Below are 14,111 nucleotides of genomic sequence, written 5' to 3'. Positions count from 1 at the left end.
AAACAGTGATCTAAGCTAGCCAAGAGTTGGTATAAAGTAAGACCGAAGCGTCACTATGAACCACTGATAAATTTAGCGCCTGTAGTCGCATTCCAAGCTGTCTGAATTTAAAGGGGTTCTCTGCATCTTTTTATATTGATGGCCTTTCTTCAGGATAGGTTTGATCGGTGGTGGTCCGACTCCCGGCACCCCTGCTGATCAGCTAACTAAAAGGGGCCGCGGCGACCAACACCGCTGTCTCTTCATAGCTTGCCAGGCACAGGCCCGTACACTCCCGTAGCAGTTGTTCCTGGGATTGCAGTTACCGTACCATTCAAGTAAATGGGACTGAGCTGCAATCCCAGGCACAGCGCCATGCACATCCGTAGCAGCTGTGTGGTAAACATTGCCGAGGTCACTGCGTTCATTCGGACCCCCTCCGATCTGATATTGATGTCATCAATATAAAATGACTGGAGATCGCCCTTTTAAGACCATATAAGTAAATCTGCCCCCTTGTTCCAAATTCATGCACTGCTTCTGGATGGGTGTATAAAGTTTTACATTCACTACGTGTCCAGCAAAATAAGCAATCAAGTCAGCTGGCCATAATTTTTTTTTTTTTCATGGTTTTGCTACTGATATGCCTTTCAGATTTTGGCCGTTGGAGAGCCATACAGGGGTACCATAAATAAAGTCTTAAGAGGAAACACTTGCTGCTTATAAAACAGAATCTTTGAAGTCGCGCATATCTCTGTGTAGGTCTCGTTATTGCGGTTGTTGTGATGTGTCTCCTAGGACCGCCTTAAGAGAGAGAACCCATTTTATGTAATTACCATATGATTAGTACACCTGCAGCTTCTGTAATCTGCCTTCATATCATTAATGCAATCAAGGGCCTTCTCTCCCCCTCCCCCTGAAATACAACATATTTTTTTCAGGTGCTGTGATGGGTTTTTTTCGGCGCTGGCTACAGCGTTTGGGATCAGTTGTTTTTTTTTTTTTTTTCACTTTTTTGTCTTCTCTCATTGAAGTGCATGGGAGAAGGCTGTAATACTGTGAATCACCGCTACGTCTGTCTACTGTTCAGTGACCAAGCAGAAATGAAGGCGAGCAAGCGCTCGTATGAGCGAAACACCCACTTCACAACAGCTCATTGGCAGGGATCCCAGGAGTCGGCCCCCAGACCCATCAGCTATAGGCCATACATTTTTAGCGATTGGAAAAGCCCTTTTAAACAAATAAGGTTAGAACGGTGCCTCATGTTTTATTAAAAAAGAATATATAAGATTAGACCTTGCATAAATCTTTGTTTCTTAAATCTTGTTTAAGAGTTATTTACATCTTCGACATTTGACATCCACGGCGATGCATTCAAGTGGGGATTCAGCTAAGGGATGACTGAGATTGCGGAAAAAGCCAGGCTTGCGGTGCTCTGCGGTTTCCGTAATTTTACATTCCCTAAATGTCTAAAATGAGAATACCTCTTTTTAAATTGCCTTTTTTTTTTTTGTGTGGTGTCTACTAAGTGATGCAAAGAACACCAAAGAGTGAATCCTTGTCATGCACCGCCACCTCATGCCCCGCATTTAGCACAATGCAGTGTATTTAGAGGTGCATGCTATGTAAATAAACCAAAAATAACTTCATATTAAGCTTTATCTCCATGTACAACCTTGCGCTAATACTTCTATTGTTTCTAATGGAATTATCCAAAAAATAGTATGATTCTGGGCACAAGCATTATATGTAAATTTAGCTTTTACCCCTTTTTTCTATCAGCAGGGGTGACCATGAACAGTATATGGGCCCCTTGCTCTCCAGTAACTTCATAGAGCATGCCCTTTTATATTTCTAACAATCCACCGCTAATGGTGTTCTGTAAGATTCAGCATCTCTGCCCCCTACTTGCAATCTTTTAGACCATAGGGACTATGTATGTATAATATTTGACATCTATAGTTTTACTAAAGCAACTGGTCATTTCGGGTTGATTTGTAGTGGGAAAGTCTATTGCAATAGAAGAAATGCCATAGATGCAGCATTCGCGTTGCACATGTCGGTGGTAGAAAGGATAACATTGTATGGGCAGAATTACTCTATTTGTTTCTTCCTTGGCACTTGCTGCCCCCTCTACTCCAGCTAGATCGGCTGCAGCCGTGGGAGCCTCTAGGGTTCCTATTATATAGCACAAAGCCCTGGATTTCAGGCTGTCACACAGAAGAGGGAGGCACAAGCTCCAGGGGAGGGACTGGCAAGTAACACTTCAGGAACTGCGGGCTCGCTTGCTTATTATCGTGGAGGTATTGCCTTCTGACTTTTATTTTTTTTTCCATGAGAAATTCCACTCGACCAGACTGAGCAGATGAGACTGAATGTTTCTGCCTTCTCTCCCTTTTCCCAGAGGTAATAACGGAAGGTGGGAACTGGTGGAAGTTGCGAGGGCTTGCACCTGTCTCGGCAGCTTTAGATTGCTGAACTCCACAGACTAGCCGGTGAAACCTGTTGGGGCGGGTAAGAAAGTTGAGTGGGGTGTGCTGAGGACTGTAGTTCTACACCGGCTAGAAATCCATTTGCCTCGGGCTCTCGACATTTTGTATAGAAACTAATTAGACTTACTATGAAATCCTGGCACTGATCAATTCAATTTATTTATGCCAAAATTTCTCTACATATTATCCTTGCAAAAATACATCTTCTAACCTACTATATATTTTTTACATTTTCTCCCCGTGTAATAAAAAAATCTAGTTTTCCAGGTGACTGCCGGCAGAGGTAGGGCATAGGTCATGTGTTTGCTGTTGTAGAAAGGGTCCATACTCCGGCGCCTGTTGAAAGCTGTAACCTCATTACTAGCGGCTATTCTCTATGTGATCTGCTGGGAAAGCGAGATCTAAGATGGCTTTACTGTGCAGAAAAATGAATTATTCCAGGCTGCTGTTTCATTAGTGCTAGCCTGCAGGTGACGGTCACAGCTTGCTTCCTGAACGGCAAGCAAGGCAGCCAAAGTTGGCCATACATGTAAAGATTCTGTCACTTGTGGTTCCACTGTCATGACATAACTATAGCGGCAGCACTGCATGCATTTTGTTCTAGTTGCCATAGAGACAAAAAGCTGTCATGTATGCAATAGTCATTGCTGAAATCTTAAAACAATTGATTAAAGCCATCTTTTTTTAAAAAGTAAAAAAAAAAAAAAAAATAGCGCCACTCTTGTCTATTGGCTGTGCCTGGTATTGCAGCTTACCACACATACATTTAAATAGCAATTGCAATACAAGGAACAGCCCATAGACAAGAGTGGCTCTGTTTCCAAAGAATGAGTAGACTTTTTTTTTTTTTCTGATCTCCGACAACCTAACCCCTTCATGACTGCCATACGGCTATATACATACTAACTGCCGATGCCCCGTGCAGTTAGCACATGTATAGACATCGACAGCCTGGAACTGGTTTAAAGAGGCTCTGTCACCAGTTTATAAGTGCCCTATCTCCTACATAATCTGATCGGCGTTGTAATGTAGATAACAGTGGTTTTTATTTTGAAAAACAATCATTTTTGACCAAGTTATAAACAATTTTTGATTTATGCTAATTCATTTCTTAATGACCAACTGGGCGTGTTTTTACTTTTTACTAACTGGGCGTTATGAACAGGAGTGTGTGACGCTGACCAATCAGTGACTAATCAGTGTCCTACACTTCCCATTGTTCCAGCCCGGCATGATCCACAGCACAGTGTGATTGTGCAGTGAAAGAACCTGGGCTGGAACAATGGGAAGTGTATGACGCTGATTGGTCACTGATTGGTCAGCGTCACACACTCCTGTTCATAACGCCCAGTTAGTAAAAAGTAAAAACACGCCCAGTTGGTCATTAAGAAATGAATTAGCATAAATCAAAAATTGTTTATAACTTGGTCAAAAATTATAGTTTTTCAAAATAAAAACCACTGTTATCTACATTACAACGCCGATCAGATTATGTAGGAGATAGGGCATTTATAATGTGGTGATAGAGCCTCTTTAATGAGTGCAGTGATGCTTCAGCATGAGCAGCCCTGCACTAATCTGTCGGCTCGCTTTACAAGTGCCGTCACCTCTTTGACTTAGGCCTAATTCACACGAGCGTGTCCGTTTTGTGCGTGTAAAAAATGCAGTGTTTTTCCTGTGCTGCAGTTCCGTGTGGCATCAGTGTCTGCGTTTTTTACGCTCGTATGTCACGCGTTTTATGTCAGCATAAAAAACTGAATGAGGGGTTTTATTTTTTCCTCGTTCCTTTAGCAACTGGTTCGTCAAAAACACGGATGACGTCCGTGTGCTGTCCTTTTTTTTTTTTTTTTTTTTTTTTTTTCCCATTGACTTCAATGGGTGCGTGATGCGCAAAAAACGCACAAGTATAGGACATGCAGTGAGTTTCACGCAGCGGACACACGCTGTGTGAAAAACCGTCTGTCTGACCCCATTGATTTGCATAGGTCCGTGTGACGTCCGTTGTTTTAACGCGTCTAAGGCCTCATGCACACGACCGTAAAAACACCCGTTATTGCGGGTCGTTATTACGACCCGCAATAACGGGCTCATAGGCTTCTGTTAGCCACGGGTACCTTCCCGTTTGCTCACGGGAAGGTACCCGTGCCGTTAAAAAAGATAGAACATGCCCTATTTCATGCCGTAATAACGGCACGGGCATCCCATAGAAGTCTATGGGGCTCCCGTAATCATGGGTGGCTGCGTGTGTTCACCCGTGATTACGGGAGCGTTGCGAGGTGAGGCGAGGTCAGGGGACTACCCGGTCTGCAGGCCACAGCCCAGTGGCGTAACTACCGCCGGGACTACAATGAAAACTATGGCAGAGCGGGGAGGTATCTCCCCGCTCTGCCATAAACAAGACATGTATCCCCTATCCTGTAAAAAATAAAAATAAAAGACGTTCATACTTACCGACAACTCTCCAGTCCGGTCTCCCGCCCGTTGCCTTGGTGACGCGTCCCTCTCGACATCCGGGCCGACGTCCTGGATGACGTTTCAGGCCATGTGACCGCTGCAGCCAATCACAGGTCAATCACAGGCTGCAGCGGTCACATGGACTGCCGCGTCATCCAGGGATGTCGGGCTGGATGTGAAGAGAGGGACGCGTCACCAAGACAACGGCCGGTAAGTATGAATTTCTTTAACTTTTATTACAGAAAAGGCTGTCCCTTCTCTCTATCCTGCACTGATAGAGAGAAGGGGCTGCCGATTAGTGCAGTGCTATTTTGCTGCCAAAAACGTGCTCGTAAATACGGGTGGAATACGTGTGACACCGGACCCATATTTACGAGCACGGGTTCGTAAATACTGGTGCAAAACGGGTGGAATACGTGTGACACCGGACCCGTATTTACGCCAGTATTTACGGGTGTGAAAAAATACGGTCGTGTGCATGAGGCCTAACACTAACGTGAAATACGCTCGTGTGAATAAGGCCTTCGTTTTTTAATTTAAACAAGTTACAAGATTACTGTGCCAGTGTGCTGCTATCGGGGCAAATAAGGTAGTAAAACTTTTACTCTTTAGGCCTTATTTACACGAGTGAAAAAAGGACCGGTGCTCGGCGCTGCGGGACGCGATGTCGCGCATCCCCCATAGATGAGTCTATGGAGGGATGCGTGAAAAGATGCGCGTGCGTGTGTGCTCATAGATGGATAAATATATTTAAAAAATTACAAGCGTTTTTTTTTTTCTTTTACATTTTTATTGAGCTTTTTGTCTCCTCATAATAAAAATGTAAAACATGGAATTAATTAAACTAATCTAGATAATTAAAACCTCTTAAGTCTTGTAAAAATAGTTTGCAACCGCTCTGAATATTCTAAGATATTATCGGTTTAAAGAAGTGCATATAAAATGGAAAATTTGACCTGGACACGCATCAATGACCCTTGGTCATGAAAGGGTTAATGATGGCATTGTGAGAAAAAAAATCACTTCAAAGATCCTTGGCCTGTTCAGTTGGTGCATCAAGTTAAACGGGTTCTCTAACCTACAGTGTTGAAAGATTTCTGACAAGGCAGTTTCTCTGGTGACATTGTTTAGGCTTATAGCTAGTTTTCTTTTGTTTTTGAGTTTTGTTTTTTTTTTTAATTGCAGGAATTACTGTGGGGTTCAATGCAAAAATATCTTCTGTATTTAATTATTTTTTTTTAATCGGAGCCTCCATATTTAATTATTTTTTGCGCACAGGTGATTTGATTTAATTCCTATAATCCTATTTTCTTGCCGGAGCCGTCATTGATCAGTTTCTCTGGATGGTGCCTATTGAGCAAGTTTTCTAATCTCGCAGGTGTGGCTTTACTTTGTGACATATCAGGGACACAATTGCTAGGTGTGTGACAAACACCAGAAAGGGGTGTGGTGTTTTTTTTTTCCCCACTCTCCTGTTTGTCCTTTTACCTTGACGTGTGACTAGTCAGACAAAGCATTTAAATTGGGAACCAACACCTGCATTCCACAGTGGGGTGTCCGCTGCATGTCTTTCTGATTAGCATATGAATGATTGAAACTCGGCTGTTTACTCATTGGGTGGCATGTTGTTCTGACCTTAACCTTGTTTCCCTTTTTATCTGGCTTTCCTTGCAGAGTGGCCATACCCGTTGAAACTAAGGATGAAGAGAGTAGTCTCCTGCTTTTACTTATGGCTTCTGCTCCAGCTTCCCCTAATTGGATCTTCCACTCAAGTGAAATACAAGGTTGAGGAAGAACAGCCACCTAATATATTGATCGGAAGCTTAGCTGCGGACTATGGCTATCCGGATTCAAAGCACCTGTACAAGCTGGAGCTGGGACATCCGTACCTCCGTGTGGATGGAAAGACTGGGGATATCTATACTACAGAGAGTGCCATTGATCGAGAGAGTCTCAAAGTGTGCCAGAACTTGTTCCCAGGCCAGCCGTGCTACTTGGAGTTTGAGGTGTCCATGACTGATTTAATGTCCCCAGTTCCCCGGCTACTTGATGGTCAAATTGAGGTCTTGGACATTAATGATAACACCCCAAACTTTGCTTCTCCAGTTCTTATACTCACTATTCCAGAAAACACCAACATCGGCATGCTTTTCCCCATCCCAGCTGCTACTGATCGTGACTCTGGAGCGAATGGGGTGGCTTCTTACGAGTTAATTGTGGGTCCTGAAGCACATGAACTTTTTGGACTGCAGGTAGCCGAGGACCAGGATGAAAAGCAACCCCAGCTTATTGTGATGGGAAGTCTTGACCGGGAACAGAGGGACTCATACGATCTCACAATTAAGGTTCAAGATGGTGGAAAGACCCCAAGAGCTAGCAGTGCTTTGTTGCGAATCTCTATTCTTGATACCAATGATAATGCTCCGAAGTTTGAGAAGATGGCTTATGAAGCAGTGTTGTCTGAAAACAGCCCAATGGGGCACTCTGTACTCCAGGTAAGCAGAACATGTTTAATTTTATTTTCCCTGCTTGCATTTGACCCTTTAAGACCCCTTTTATATAGAGGAGTTCAAGAGCAGAAGACACTTTGTCAGCATGTGTACCTGTTTTCTATCAGATAAGTAATTAAAGTATATACAGTGTGTCTAATGGAGTGGCTCTTCCATTCTGCTCAGGATTGCAGCCTGAAGGGATTAAGCAATGGTTGAATGAGATTGTTTAATGTAACATGTACACAGAAATCAACGTTAAAGCAATCTTGGGACTGATATCTTTTAGAAGATTTTTCCTTAAATGTGGCATTTGGATTAGTATTCTTTCATTGTCTTATTATATTAAACCGGTAAATGAGGATCTCATGTCACAACCCCCCCCCCCCCCCCAAATTTCCAATTATAGAATTACTACTAATTGCTCAAATTTGCCCAGGCTGAATTTTAATTTGTGTTATGGTTCAGTTATGCAGATAATTTACAACCAATATATGCAATCACATCGATATGACCTTTTTGGAGACTGTTACACTTATAGCCACAGTAGGGCAGTATCCGGGAAATTTGCCAATTTCTCAGTCTATAATTTCGTTGGCCAATTTGATTTCAGTGAGCTTTAAATGGCCTTGATTTCTCCCCGTTTTTTAGGTGTCCGGAAGGACCAGGTTGTTTGCTGCGCTCCAGTAAATGGAGATATTTTTGTGTTTTTTTTTTTTGTTTTTTTGTTTTTTGCTTTAATCCTCTGACACTTAGTTTGAGTGTTCAGACTTATACTTTAGTATTAGCAGCTCTTATCTTTACTGTCTTTTCCATCTCTGGATTGGCCGCACCATTATTTTTATATATATATATATATATATATATATATATATATATATAAATTTATTTTTTTTATTCCAATGCAAGTCCATACGATCACGCATTTTAAAAGCCCAACTCGGACAATGCCGGATTGATTCATATAGTTTTTTTTTTTTTTTCCTTGTGGCCCTATAGGGAAAACCAGTTTTGCAAATTGCGATCTGCTTTTACCCTGACCATTTCAGTTCCTCTTAGCAGTGAGTAGTTCCAGGTGACTGCATTGCAGCATTTTTTACATTCCGTATATAAATTACGACATGGGCCTGCTGACTAGGAACAGGTTGGACGAGTTTTTGTGATAGCCTGTGAATAAACAACCATCAGGGAAATGACTCCAACTTTGACACATATGAAATATAGTATTGTTTTTTTTTGTTTTTTCTTTTGTCTCCCTTTGTGACTTTTTTTTAGCTGTTTTTGCATGTTGTAGTAATTTAGAACGGTCAGGGTGACATCTGTTGCTAGAGCTGTACACATTCCTATTCAAGGGTCTGTAACCTTTGTGGGTTTTTTTTTTTTTTTTTTTTTTTTCAAAGTAAACTTTTCAGGGTTCCCAGCCTGGATATGATGGCTGTCAGCCATAGTATCCGGCCAACATATATCATTCCCAACTCCCTCAAAAATTAGCAATTTCAGCTCTGCATGTTTGAATAGGGGATTGGGTTTTGATGGCATCCATGCACGTCTGTGGGGAAAAAAGAGATCAGAAAGGTTTAAAACAAATCATTTCACCCCAGGAGACTTCCGGTGACAGTAGGGGGTCTATGTACGCTTTACATTATCAAAAAATGATGTCGCTTTCACAATCAATGGTCTACACTGACCAATATCTAAATTGTATTTGCAGCTTTAGTGGTCAAAGCAAGAGATTTGTGTCAAATGATCCAATTGTTTCAGAGTAATGAAAACCTTCAAGTTCCTTAATATATTGGGCAAACAGAACAAACCATAATAAATCCGTTTAAAGGCTATGTAAACCTTCTGAAAGGCAAGTTTTAAATTTCTTCTTTTTTTTTTTTTTAGTCCGTGTTATTGGTGCAACTTTCTAAATAGTCTATTCAAAAATTGTTTTACTTTTTGAGATACAGCTGCTCTGTACATCTCTATACATATCCGCTCTATCCAGCGCTAAATCCTGCTCCCATCATGTCCACGATAGACTGGTTCAGTGTTAGCGGGGCCTGCGTGTCACTGACCAACAGGATCCACCTGTAATCTATCACATCTAAGTTCATAATTTAGAAATCATGGATTACAGGTGGTTCCTGCGTTTCAGAAACGCAGGCCACGCTAACACTGAACCAGTCAGATCCATGGGACTGACTCGGGTCATAGTGAACGATACAGCTGCTCTGTATAGAGAATACAAAGCAGCTATATCTTAAAGTAAAATTTATATAAAGCTTATTCAAATAAAGTTGCGCTAATCACACTGACAATTTCCATAAAAAAAATAAATTGCCCTTTCGAAGATGTACATAGCCTTTAAAATGGGTATAATTCTTATTGAATAGAAAGCTTTTTAAAAACCGTCCTCTGTGATCTGTACCCATTTTCCATGTGGTTGGTCTGGCCTCACATAATTCCTCTCGGCTCCATGTGTACCCTCTCTTGCACTGGGTTGAACATGTCTAAAAATGAAGACTTTTCAGCTCAGAAGCACATTGATCTGAGCTCTGTCCCACGCTTTAATTGTGTAGCATTCTTTGAGCTAGTTCAAAATCACGCCTGTCACGGTAGAGTGACTTTGACATCATCAATATGTGATCAAAGCAATCCCTCACACTTCATGGCTGCGTTGACCTTTTTACTAGATGTTCATTTCTTAGGATTGATTCTGGGTTAGCAAATCTGAAAAACATAGCGTTGCTGTTTTTCGATTTGTTGGCCAAAGTGCAACAGGGCTGAATGTATTGTCCCTATGAAGATTTATAATGTTGCTTTGTGTTTAACAGAATCTGAATATGTAACCTACTGTTTTCCACCACTTAATTTTTATTCTACTACAGTGATGACTGCGTTTAGTGAACTAGTTTTTATCATCTCATTAATATCTCTATTATCGCATGGAAACATGGCTACCTAGTTTCCTCCCAATTCTTATTTTGACTACCTCGATGGCAAAAAAATAATTGCTTGTTGTCCGGTTTGTGTTTTTCAGGTTAAAGCCAATGATTCTGACCAGGGAGCCAATGCAGAGATAGACTATGCTTTCCACCAGGCCTCAGATACCGTGCGAAGATTGCTACACCTAGACAGGTCAACCGGTCTGATAACTGTGCAGGGTCCCATAGATCGTGAAGATGTTGGAACGCTCCGGTTCTCTGTAGTGGCCAAAGACAAAGGATCCAATCCAAAATCTGCGCGGACCCAAGTCACAATCACTATTCGTGATACAAATGACAACAAACCAGTAATTGACATTAGAGGGTTTGGTCTGGTGACGCATCAGGATGGTGTTGCAAATATTTCTGAAGATGTGCCGGTAGAGACACCTGTGGCCTTGGTACAAGTTTCTGACATTGATGAAGGTGAAAATGCTGCTGTGACATGTGTTGTGGCAAGGGATGTCCCCTTCCAGCTAAAGCAGGTCAGCGATACTGGAACGGACAGTAAAAAGAAGTACTTCCTGCAGACCACCACACCACTGGACTACGAGTCTGTGAAAGAATACACTATTGAAATTGTGGCTGTTGACTCTGGTAACCCTCCTCTTTCCAGCACCAACTCTCTTAAGGTGCAGGTAACTGATGTGAATGACAATGCTCCTATCTTCACACAGAGCTTGATGGAAGTGACCTTCAAAGAGAACAATTCACCTGATGATATTGTGATGGAAGTTAGTGCAAGCGATGCAGACAGTGGTTCCAACGCTCAGATATCCTACTCCATACTTGCCGACCCCACTACTCGGGGTATCTTTTCAATCAATCCGGACTCTGGTCAGATTAGGGTTAACACCGTGTTGGATCGGGAGTTAACAGAACAGTACAATTTCCATGTGGTAGCTTCAGACAAAGGCACTCCAAGTTTAAAGGGCACTGCCTCTGTTGTCATTACCGTTCTGGACTGCAATGATAATGATCCAAAGTTTATGCTTAATGGCTACAATTTCTCAGTCATGGAGAATATGCCCAGGTTGAGCCCTGTTGGTATGGTCACTGTCATAGATGCAGACAAAGGTGAAAATGCTCATATCAAACTCTCAGTTGAACCAGACAGTGGAGAATTTATCATCCAGAATGGGACAGGCACTATCCTTTCTAGCATCTCCTTTGACCGGGAGCATCAAAGCACATATACCTTCCGGTTGAAGGCGGTGGATGGAGGGGACCCTCCCCGTTCATCATATGTTGGTGTTACTATTAATGTCCTTGATGAAAATGATAATGCTCCAGTAATTGTTGTACCATCAAATATTTCATATGCTTATCTAACACCTTCAACACATCCAGGGACACCAGTTAACAAGGTACGAGCTGAGGATATGGACACAGGCCTAAATGCGGAACTTCATTACAGTATTGCAAGTGGTAATCCCTTTGATCTTTTCCAAATAACTCCTACAGGAGGTGAGGTAACTCTAGAAAAACAGATTTTAAGAAAGCACCATGGTCTGCATCGTCTAGTAGTAAGGGTGAATGATCGAGGAAAGCCTTCTAGGCATGGCACAGCCCTTGTCCATTTCTTCATAAACGAAACTTTGACAAACCAGACCTACGTAGAGACTTTGCTTGGGCACAGCCAGGATACACCATTAGACATTGATATTGCTGGAGATCCAGATTATGAACGTAATAAACAACAACGAAATATTGTATTTGGTGTAATTGCTGGCATCATGGCGGTTATACTTGTCATTGTGGTGGTGGTTTTAGTCCGATATTGTCGACAAAAGGAAGCAAAGAGTGGTTATCAAGCGGGAAAGAAGGAAACAAAAGATCTTTATGCCCCAAAACAAAGTAATAAAAACAATAAAAATAAAATCAAAGTAAAGAAGAACAAGTCTCCAAAACCACCCAAGCCTGTAGAAGAGGATGAGGAAACTGGGCTACAAAAGTCTCTCAAATTTAACCTGATGAGTGATTCTGTTGGAGACAGCCCACGAATCCATCTACCTTTGAACTACCCACCAGGAAGCCCAGACTTGGGACGTCATTACCGTTCAAACTCCCCCTTGCCATCAATACAGCTTCAACCACAATCCCCATCTGCCTCCAAGAAGCACCAGGTTGTGCAAGACCTGCCAGCTGCAAACACCTTTGTTGGCACTGGGGACAACACTTCCACTGGCTCTGATCAGTACTCGGATTACAGCTATCGGACCAATCCCCAGAAATACAACCATAAGCAGGTAGGCGATTACTTCCTTCGTGAGGCGTCCAAGGATGGCACTCTAGCATGGACTGACGTATGGTGATGCCGGTCTTCAAATGAGGGGTTGGAGCTTCTAAGAACCAGTTGGGATGGTGGGCAAAAAATAAATAAAACTTGCTCCTGTTTGTTCTGCAGGTGGGGTAGCAGTTTAATTGATTCAGTTGTTGCTGTATTCAACCAAAGGAAAAAAATGCAATGTACTTTCAGCAGCACTTGCTATTATAGGCTTTTTGAATTTGTACAAGTCCAGGGAGCCTATTTATGTATTTGCTAGATAAATTATTCGTATAATAGTAAGATGAGCTTGAATTCCAATGCTAGCTGACACTTGCTAAAGATTAATTGAATTATATTCAATATATTAGGTTAATGTTGTGAGCTGGCTCTCACGCTATCCTCATAGGATAAGGGTTTTACGTTAAGCGTGCTTGAGTTGTTGCAGTATTCCTTTCTGCTAAAATGAAAATAAGGGGGATAGGAGTTTGACATACATTGCAATTAATCCTTCTATAACTCGACTTAACTTTACTGGGTGACTCCTTCGTTGTGACTGCATGTGATAAAGATATCTCCTTTTGCTTGCGTTATGAGTGGAGGTCTTGTTGCTGCATTGTGTTATGGCTAAGAACGTCTACTCGCCTTGTTTACGGAGACTTTAGGTAGAGAACTTTTCTCAGTGCCTTGTTGAATTAATGCTGCTAACTTTAATACGAAGATTCTTTACTTTGCATGGTTTGTCTTGTGCTTTGTTTTTCTCTTTTCCAGTCTCCTCTATCCATCAACTTTTCCTAACCAAATGTGTGTTCCGCCAGCTTCAGTCACACAATGGAATCAGTGTCTCCAATATAACAGTAGTCCAAAGAGCAAAGGCTTTTAGGGTCTGTAGCATTGCACTTATCCATAGATACCGTTTGCATATAAGCAAATGTCAATCCATTTAAGTCATTAGACAAACAATGGGCATAGAGGGTATCCAAGATAACGTAATCTAATGGCATCGCAACATTATTGCAGAGTGGGAACAATGCTAGTGTATATTTGACCTGTGTAGTGGCCCTTTTACACCGGCCGGTGGCGCTCGTTTGCTCCTGTCACGCAGAGCTATGGATGGGGACGAGTTGTCGTTACTCCGATCGCTCGTCCACATATATTATCATGTCGGCAGTTGCTCATTCATCTGCTGATTGATGCCCTGTTTACACAGGGCAATTATTGGCAACGAGTGTTCTATGAACACTTGTCTGCCCGACAATCACCAAAACCCCCAAGTCACCAAAATGTGTTAGTAACCCTCCCCAGCCCTCTTTATAAAGGCACGTGACTGCAGCATTTTGGACATCTTAAATACTTTTGTGTTCTAAGTTACTCAATAAAAACACCAAAGACTTTAAATTCTAATGAAGTCTTAGTTTCTATACAAAGTATCGCCAGTCTGAAGTGCAAAGTTCCCTCCGCA

The 14,111-nt window shown here is 42.0% G+C and overlaps 1 protein-coding gene and 1 long non-coding RNA gene across 7 annotated transcripts in view; one reads left to right on the top strand and one right to left on the bottom strand.

The window, feature by feature from the left end:
- PCDH1 (protocadherin 1) overlaps positions 1-14,111 on the top strand; it is a 184,871-nt gene that overhangs the window by 46,452 nt on the left and 124,308 nt on the right. For 5 of the 6 annotated variants that reach the window (XM_075856207.1, XM_075856205.1, XM_075856208.1 and 2 more), the window contains exons 2-3: positions 6,600-7,420; positions 10,440-12,632. In XM_075856207.1, the coding sequence (XP_075712322.1) occupies positions 6,626-7,420; positions 10,440-12,632 (2,988 nt within the window). In that variant the 5' untranslated portion in view covers positions 6,600-6,625. Of the gene's footprint in view, positions 1-2,293; positions 2,386-6,599; positions 7,421-10,439; positions 12,633-14,111 lie in introns of those variants that run through there. The other variant, XM_075856206.1, reaches the window with a different exon arrangement.
- On the bottom strand, positions 1,231-5,022 carry LOC142748879 (uncharacterized). The gene is made up of 2 exons (XR_012882325.1): positions 4,923-5,022; positions 1,231-2,481 (listed from the first exon to the last, which is right to left on the bottom strand). It is a non-coding gene; the product is annotated as an uncharacterized LOC142748879 (long non-coding RNA).

The sequence above is a fragment of the Rhinoderma darwinii genome, chromosome 3, assembly GCF_050947455.1.
Source record: "Rhinoderma darwinii isolate aRhiDar2 chromosome 3, aRhiDar2.hap1, whole genome shotgun sequence".
NCBI classification, from domain to species: Eukaryota; Metazoa; Chordata; class Amphibia; order Anura; family Rhinodermatidae; genus Rhinoderma; species Rhinoderma darwinii.
The sequence above is the reverse complement of the archived record's forward strand: the minus strand, read 5'-3'. Positions and strand labels throughout refer to the sequence as shown.